This window comes from Oncorhynchus nerka, linkage group LG9b, assembly GCF_034236695.1.
Source record: "Oncorhynchus nerka isolate Pitt River linkage group LG9b, Oner_Uvic_2.0, whole genome shotgun sequence".
Classification (NCBI taxonomy): Eukaryota; Metazoa; Chordata; class Actinopteri; order Salmoniformes; family Salmonidae; genus Oncorhynchus; species Oncorhynchus nerka.
The window spans coordinates 20,348,123-20,357,593 of NC_088424.1; the positions used below are offsets into that span (position 1 = coordinate 20,348,123).

Sequence of the window (9,471 nt, forward strand, 5' to 3'; positions counted from 1 at the left end):
CGGTAATCACATAACATTTGTTTGGGGGGTTGTAGAGCAAAATATAGAACACCATAGTGTTTGTGAGAGGCTCATCTTCTTTCCATAGTTTGTTGGCCAAGCCGTTCGGGCGCTACAGACAAATCTGCAAGAAAAACGAATTTAGGGATGTCTCATGGTCTAACATACATGCTCTCACCTTTCACCGCAGATGTGGAAGGGCGACATCAGAGGATGCAGTGCGTTGATATGCAGCCGATGCAAGAAAAACATATCTGTAGCTGAAGTGAATGTTCTGCTGACATATTTCCGCTTCTATACCACACAGCTCAACAGATAGCCAGCTGAAGCTGTGGAATGTAAACAAGCCCCACTGCTTGCGCTCATTCAAGGGCCACATCAATGAGAAGAACTTTGTTGGCCTTGCCTCCAATGGAGACTATGTTGCGTGTGGTAAGTGGGACCGGACCATGTTGACAGCTGCATGCTGTGTGGTGCTGGAAAAGTCCAGTGCCACACATTTGAAAATGCTTTTACTCAGATTGACACAATCAGATTGACATTCATATGTGGCTGAAGAATTCATGCTGTTTGGAGACTAAATGACCAATTGTGCAGTTGTTTAACAATTCCTTTTGGGTGCTTTTAAATGTAGTGTACTTTTATTGGATGAGTACTAAAAGAACTGATGAAATGCCAGATTTTGTAGTTCAATCACTGACAATGATGTGATTATTTTCTCTGCAGGAAGTGAGAACAACTCTCTGTATCTATACTACAAAGGCCTGTCCAAGACACTGCTGACATTTAAGTTTGACACTGTGAAGAGTGTGCTGGATAAAGACAAGAAGGAAGATGACACCAATGAGTTTGTCAGCGCTGTATGCTGGAGAGCTATGCCTGACGGGGTAAGAGGGTGTTTGTCAGACCAGTGGAGATTCGTATGTCTGATATCCAGTGTATATGTCTGCTTTACGGTTAAGCCTTTTGAATCGGCTGCAAACAAAATATTTACTGACAACAAATGCCTGTCTTGTGACCTTAATGATGCTCCCAGTATAGGGAGTATAAGAAGCTAGCGTATTCCTCTAGGCAGACTGACACCACTGTCCAGTGGAGCATGTTATTACTCTCTCACACAAGGACAAGTAACTGCCACAAGAATGGCTCATTACACAAACAGTTTGGTCTAAGATAATGGTCACTATCTCAAACACATCAAACCACCTACAATTTCCATGGTTGGTAAATACAAGAACACAGGGTTGAACTGCCTGGCAACACAGTCATACACCATGGTGTGTCACTACTTAAATGACCCCCCCCCCCCCGATGAAGTCTATGGGCCAAAATGCATCGGTTTCAACAATAAGTAATCATTTTTATTAAGGCCACTGCATATTTTCCAAGAGTTACTGAATTTCCTCTCCTGTTCAGTTTGCTCCTCAATTCATGCCCCTTGGTTGTAGAGCGAGGTATCAACATTGTTCCTTTCTCTTTTCACTGAATTTCCTTTAGCAGCATAGCTCAGTTTTCTACCGGTTTTGCACCATATGAAGTTGATAACCTGATGACATTGTTTGAATATTATAGATACATTTATATACACTCTTTGTGGCCACATTGTTATTTAGTAAAAGCATAATTAGGGAAATAGAATAATGTTGGTGTCAATCAACCACAGGTACTAATTTAACAGTTTCATGGTTTGTGTTTTTCTGACCTCTCTTATAGGACTCCAATGTGCTGATTGCTGCAAACAGTCAAGGAACAATCAAGGTTTGCTTTTTGATTGTATTTGTCTACTTATGTACTTACCATTTACACAGTCTTTCTCTTGTTGGGAACTCACAATGACCATCTTATTGCAGGCTATGTCAATTGGGGTCTATGTAGGGTTTTCAGCCTGGATAAAATGTAGACTACAAAGGCTGCCCAATTCCGATATTTTCTTACCACTGATTGGTCTTTTGACCAATCAGTTCTTTTTCAGAGCTTATCTGATTGGTCATAAGATCAAGTAGAGAAAAAAATATCAGAATTGGGATGCCTGTGTAAATGCAGCCATGGTGTTTCCTTCCTGCTCACATGTATTTTTCTCTCATCATAGGTACTTGAACTTGTTTGAAGGTCCATCAGATCTTCTTATCAAAGCCTCTGGAAACTACTGCTCCTTTTCATGGCCAGTCTGAGTCCGGGGATTGGAGCATAGTGGCTTGGTTGAATGGAAATTTCGTCATTCAGGATCTGAGGAACTGACCAGGTTGGAAAAATGAACTAAACCGAAGTCCTTTGATTTTAATGAGCAAGAATACTTTGGAATAGACTTTGAGCGGATCGTACACTAGTATAGTGGATGTATATAATTCAGTGACATTGAGGGCCTTTCTGCACAAAAGTGGAAGATGAATCTTTTGAAATCCTCTTTTTGAATAGTTATTGACCAATAGAACATTTTAACATGATTTGAGGTTGAATTGAAATGTGTTATTTTTAATAAGAACTTGTACAAATGTATTTCAATAGAGGTACATCCAGCAAGAAGCTACATTTTAAAGGCCAAAGCACAAGTCAAAATAAAAATAAAATGCAAAATGACTCATCTTTGTATGAATGCTTTTTGAGCCCATTGTGTCATCTTCAATAGTCTTTGTTTTACCCCTATGTTTGGCCTATGTGTTTGATGATTCAAGGAATGGCAACACCTTTAAACTGGACTTGTTTTCGTTCTGCAATGAAGTTTTCAATGGTGTGGCTTTGCATTAAGAATGTTGTTAGGTGTTGACAATGTTTGAAAACTCAACAGAAGAATCAGTGACTGAGACATTTCACTCATGCTACAGTATATTTCTCTTATGTCACATTAAACTAAACATCTATTCGATAATACAAATCCTGTCTCAAATACTTTCATTTTGTATTAAATCATGATGCATGTTGCAACCAGTACACATCAACACATGAAATCAATTGGATTTGCTAGACAGCCAAGACTTACGGTACTTACCTATTATCTGATAAATGGCCAAGAGATGTTTTTTATTTGTATATATTAATAAATTATTTGCAGAGAATTTTGTCTTTGCATTGAGTTATTCTTGGTTTTAAAAACGAGCAACGTAACACTGAAATTGAGTAGTGTAATGCCAAATTATAGAAAGGTTCTGACTTCGAAGTAACATCTGTGATCTTGATTACTTTGATACTGTATCTTCCCAGTTTGTACATACAGGACTGCCTCTTTGAACAGTCAATTTGCCATTAATTATTTATAGGACGGTTTTCCTTGTTACCCCTTGAGTTCCTAAGTATTATTTTCTATAATTAGACATGTTATCTGAAATATATTCAGAAAATCCTCTCCTTTTTCAGTTTCGGCTTACTTTGACTATTACACAATTATTGTAATTTGTACGTGTTTAATTGTACCCCTCAATTCCCATGACTTGTAACTGAAATAAATAAATTAACTGAATTAACAGCTTCTTTCTTTTGCTGGTATACATGTCAGCAATTGTCAGAAGTTAGAAGCTGGTGAGAATTTTTTGTTTTACTCCAGCACACCACCTCTAGCTTAATTTTCTCCCCATGCAGTACCATGGTAACAGACATCCTCTTCTCTTACTGCAACCCTTTGGAGTGGATCCTGTGCCTGAGGACGCTACTCAGGAGCCCTTCATGTAGCAGCTCCTCTCTGTGGGTTAGCTTGCAGTGTCCCACTCGTAGTCAGCCTGAGAGCATCATTATAGTCCAGCTGAGGGAGAGAAAATAGGACCCAACTGTCAATCTCATCAGGAGGCACTTCACTCTGTCTCTCTTTATCTCGGTCTGTCTCGCGCTCTCCCATACAAACAGTGTATTCTAAAGTTGGTGGAGCCTTGGCATTGGAGTTTGTGTTTGATTAATTTCTGACGTACTGCCTCAGTTGTTTACCGTGATCTGCACAGCACATCCACTGAGGTGGCATCTCTTTATCAGATAACGGATCCAGGCATTTAAGATGCCGATTAAAAGACAATAACTGCTCTCTGGAAAGAAATCTAGACTTCAACACGTTAATGACTGATATAGATTGGTACTTCAACACTGAGTAAATTACCGGCTTCCTCAACAATAGCTTATTAGTGTGATTGAAGCCTAAGATACCATTAGTTCTGTTTTTATGCATTGATGTGAGAAGCTTTTTACACTTAGTACCCTCAAAAGTTGAATGTTTTCTAAATGGATGAATTTAAGTGTGCTGTTTATTAATCTATTTCATAAGACAGTAAATATGACTTCTGAAGGAGGAAGGTTATCCATTTACTCTGTCAGTGAAAACAATATTCAATAAGATCAAAGGTTATTGTAAAATGATACTCCCCCCCCACACACACACACTACTGACATTTACAAAAGTGTTTAAGCAGCAGGGTAAGTAGTCAAGAAGTCTGTCATTTGACTTGCAAACAGACAGGTTCTATTTGACACCTTTGATTCTGACGTGGAGATTTCTTGTCTTCCCACCTGTAATCAGACTGTCAGTTCTGCTACCATACTCTGTCATTTCCACCGCAATCTCACTATCTATTTTCCACTTCTGTGAAGTAGATGTGTTTACTGCAATTTTCCTGAGCTTGTATTGTCACCCATTGACTTCAGAATTCACAATGAACAGAACAGCAGAGAGCTGTCATTGTCCGTCCTTTTTTAATTTTAGTGTCAAATTTGTACCCCCTTTTTCTCCCCAATCTCGTGTTTACAATATTGTCTCATCACTGAAACTCCACAACGGGTGAAGCGAAGGTTGAGTCATGCGTCCTCCGAAACATGACCCGGCAAACCATGCTTCTTAACACCCGCTCGTTTAACCCGGAAGCCAGCTGCACCATCATATCGGAGGAAACATTGTTCAACTGATGACCGTAGTTAGTCTGCAGGTGCCCTGCCCGCCACAAGGAGTCACTAGAGCGCGATGAGCCAAGTACAGCCCCCTCTCCGGCCAAACCCTCCCCTATCCCGGGTGATGCTGGGCCAATTGTGCGCAGCCCTATGGGACTCTCACTACAGCCTGGATCGAACCCCACACTGTAGTGACGCCACAACACTTCGATGCAGTGTCTTAGACCACTGCGCCACTCGGGAGGCAGCCATTGTCCTTTCTGAACAGCCTTTATATTCTGCTCGTGGATGCAAAATTACCACCACCCCTGTCTCCAGCAGTCTCCTCAAAATTGCCTTGACAAAATACCTGCCCATTAGTAACTTTGCTCCCTTTGTTACTGCAAGCCACTCAGATCAAAACAGCTGGATTTGAAGAGTGTGTCAAGGAAGGACATACTTTTCTTCTACCCCTAGAATTTTGTGTAAGTTAAGGTTAGTTTTGAGGTCAGGATTATTGTTGTTTAAAATGTTGGCTGTACTTTCAATTGCATAAAGACATAAGCTTCTATTGGGTATTGAATATGCCCTCAATAATCTTGTTGGTGAAGTAAAGTTATTAAACAAATAATGTATTACCATGATAAGCACATTTCTGTTGGTCATTTATACTAAACTTTTGACTACTGTTATACACATATAAGTACATTCGTCCCATTGTTTGGTCCCCTAAAATGGGGGAACTACATACAAAAGTGCTGCAATTTCTAAACGGTTCAAATCAAATGTTATTTGTCACATACACATGGTTAGCAGATGTTAATGCGAGTGTAGCGAAATGCTTGTGCTTCTAGTTCCGACAATGCAGTAATAACCAATAAGTAATCTAGCTAACAATTCCAAAACTACTACCTTATAGACACAAGTGTAAGGGGATAAAGAATATGTACATAAAGATATATGAATGAGTGATGGTACAGAGCGGCATGGGCAAGATACAGTAGATGGTATCGAGTACAGTATATACATATGAGATGAGTATGTAAACAAAGTGGCATAGTTATAAAGTGGCTAGTGATACATGTATTACATAAAGATGCAGTAGATGATATAGAGTACAGTATATACATATACATATGAGATGAATAATGTAGGGTATGTAAACATTATATTAGGTAGCATTGTTTAAAGTGGCTAGTGATATATTTTACATATTTCCCATCAATTCCCATTATTAAAGTGGCTGGAGTTGAGTCAGTGTGTTGGCAGCAGCCACTCAATGTTAGTGGTGGCTGTTTAACAGTCTGATGGCCTTGAGATAGAAGCTGTTTTTCAGTCTCTCGGTCCCAGCTTTGATGCACCTGTACTGACCTCGCCTTCTGGATGATAGCGGGTTGAACAGGCAGTGGCTCGGGTGGTTGTTGTCCTTGATGATCTTTATGGCCTTCCTGTGACATCGGGGAGGGCAGGTAGTTTGCCCCCGGTGATGCGTTGTGTCATCTGGAAGCCTTGGTTGTGAGCGGAGCATTGATAAACGGTGATACAGCCCGACAGGATGCTCTCGATTGTGCATCTGTAGATTTGTGAGTGCTTTTGGTGACAAGTCTTCAGCCTCCTGAGGTAAGAGGCGCTAACCCTTCACTGCTGTCTGTGTGGGTGGACCAATTCTTTGTCTGTGATGTTGACATCAGGAACTTAAAACTTACTACCCTCTCCACTACTGTTGCATCGATGTGGATAGATGTTCCCTCTGCTGTTTCCTGAAGTCCACAATCATCTCCTTAGTTTTGTTGACGTTGAGTGTGAGGTTATTTTCCTGACACCACACTCCGAGGGCCCTCACCTCCTCCCTGTAGGCCGTCTCGTCGTTGTTGGTAATCAAGCCTACCACTGTTGTGTCAAAACTTGATGATTGAGTTGGAGCGTGCGTGGCCATGCAGTCGTGGGTGAACAGGGAGTACAGGAGAGGGGCTCAGAGCGCACCCTTGTGGGGCCCCAGTGTTGAGGATCAGCGGGGTGGAGATGTTTTGCCTACCCTCACCACCTGGGGGCGATTCAGGAAGTCCAGTACCCAGTTGCACAGGGCGGGTCGAGACCCAGGGTCACAAATATCATTGGAGGGCACTATGGTGTTAAATGCATGTAGTCGATGAACAGCATTCTCACATAGGTATTCCTCTTGTCCAGATGGGTTAGGGTGCAGTGTGGTTGAGATTGCATCGTCTGTGGACCTATTTGGGCGGTAAGCAAATTGAAGTGGGTCTAGGGTGTCAGGTAGGGTGGAGGTGATATGGTCCTTGACTAGTCTCTCAAAGCACTTCATGATGGCGGAAGTGAGTGCTACGGGCGGTAGTCGTTGACGGGGCTGGTTTTCTTTTTGTAATCCGTGATTGACTGTAGACCCTGCCACATTCAGCCTTGAATTGAGATTCTACTTTGTCTCTATACTGATGCTAGCTTGTTTGATTGCCTCATTAATGTTTGTATTCGAATGTGTTTAAAACATGGTTCTATTTTTTCACACGACAGTAGGAAGAGAATACCCTCAGATTAAAGCTGACAAAATGCACTTTAACTTCATAGTCATATTATAATTTCAACATTTGTCACTGTCCCAGTACTTTTGGAGCTCACTGTAGTAGTACACTGAACAAAAATATAAACGCAACATGCAACAATTCCAAAGATTTTACTGATTTACAATTCATATAAGGAAATCAGTCAATTGAAATGAATAAATTAGGCCCGAATCTATGGATTTTACATGACTAGGAATACACATATGTATCTGTTGGTCACAGATACCTTTAAAAAAAACAAGGGGTGTGGATCAGAAAACCAGTCAGTATCTGGTGTGACCACCATTTGCCTCATGCAGTCTCCTCCAAAAGTTGATCAGGCTGTTGATTGTGGCCTGTGGAATGTTCACAAATGGCTGTGCAAAGTTGCTGGACATTTCGGGAACTGGAAACACTGGATGAAGAGCATCCCAAATTAATACTTGTTTGATAGTCTGCATTTTCAACAGGAATGGTGTACATAGTCCTTGTATCATTATCATGCTGAAACATGAGGTGAGGACGGTGGATGAATGGAACGGCAATGGGCCTCAGGGTCGCGTCACGGTATCTCTGTGCATTCAAATTGCCATTGATAAAATGCAATTGTGTTCATTGTCCATAACTTATGTCTGCCCATACCATAACCCCACTGCCACATGGGGCACTCTGTTCATAACGTTGACATCAGCAAACCGCTCACCCGCAAGATACCATACACTCTACGCTGTCTGCCATCTGCCCGGTGCAATTGAAACCGCAATTAATCTGTGAAGAGCACACTTCTCCAGCGTGCCAGTGGCCATTGAAGGTGAGCATTTTCCCACTGAAGTTGATTATGACACCGAACTACAGATGCACAAATATCATACCCTGAAGACATGCTAACCTCTCACCGTTACAATAACCAGGGAGGTTAGCTTTTTTGGGGGGGGTTGATATTTATGCCTCTGTAACTTTCTCACTCATCATTATTCACGATTCATTCAGCACTATCCGTTATCATGGTAGCATCCTCATTAATGTAGAAGTGTTTAGAAACATGTTCTATTTTTGTTTACAGTAGAATTGACTCCAAAATGATACAATACATTATTAACATTCATTTCTATTGGGCACAAAATAATCTGAAACACAAGCAAAACAAACAGTAAATGCATCCAACAAGTTTGTAGATTCACAAGCTTGATATAATCATTGTGTGCTAGGAATATGGGACCAAATGCTAAACTTTTGACTACTTTAATACACATATAAGGGAATTTGTCCCAATAATTTTGGTCCCCCAAAATGAAGGGACTATGTACAAAAAGTGCTGTAATTTCTAAACGGATGAAAATACCCTCAAATTATACCTGATAGTCTGCACTTCAACCTAGTCATTGTATCATTTCAAGTATAAAGTGCTGGAGTACATAGCCAAAATAACGAAAGATGTGCCACTGTCCCAATACTTTTGGAGCTCACTGTATTTCACACCATACCACATGCACATCATGGAATAATCATGGTAGTGCATCATGGAATAGTAGAGGAAGAAAAGGAAATAAATCACTCGTACAATATGGCTGTGAAATTTGAGAGCAGCTTGAAGTTAAATACTTGAAGCTATTTCCTCTCCTCTCCTCTCCTCGTAGTCTCCTCTCCTCTCCTAGTAGTCTCCTCTTCCCTTCTCTTATGTCTCAGATGCAGGGAGACACTCACTGGCACTCAAATGAGAGAACAGCTCAGGGATCTCTGACTTCCATTCCAATTATTGGGTGGAGGTCATTTGGATCAAAATTGTAATTGTTATCACCCTTCAATCTAGAAGTTAATGAAATGCTGGAAATCAGGAGTTTGACATGATCTTATTTGTTTCGTTACTGCAGGCTGAGACAAAGAACTAGGACTCAAGGCAAGTGTTTCCAATTTCTCCACAGACATTCAGTACACTACTTCCCTATGGAGCATGGTTTCCCTGAGCTGTTCTCCCTCTTTCTGTCCCATGACAGCGTCAGTGAGTCGTGCGTCCCAAATGGCACCCCATTCACTATTTAGTGCATTACTTTGGCCCATAGAGAAATATGTGCTT

The 9,471-nt window shown here is 41.0% G+C and overlaps 1 protein-coding gene across 3 annotated transcripts in view; it reads left to right on the plus strand.

Moving 5' to 3' along the window:
- The window catches only part of LOC115114411 (E3 ubiquitin-protein ligase COP1-like), a 37,430-nt gene extending 33,976 nt beyond the window's left edge, over nt 1-3,454 (plus strand). For all 3 annotated transcript variants that reach the window (XM_065013422.1, XM_065013423.1, XM_029642618.2), the window contains exons 17-20: nt 308-432; nt 727-887; nt 1,714-1,758; nt 2,090-3,454. In XM_065013422.1, the coding sequence (XP_064869494.1) occupies nt 308-432; nt 727-887; nt 1,714-1,758; nt 2,090-2,107 (349 nt within the window). In that variant the 3' untranslated portion in view covers nt 2,108-3,454. The remainder of the gene's footprint in view (nt 1-307; nt 433-726; nt 888-1,713; nt 1,759-2,089) is intronic.
- The last annotated feature ends 6,017 nt before the right edge of the window (nt 3,455-9,471 follow it).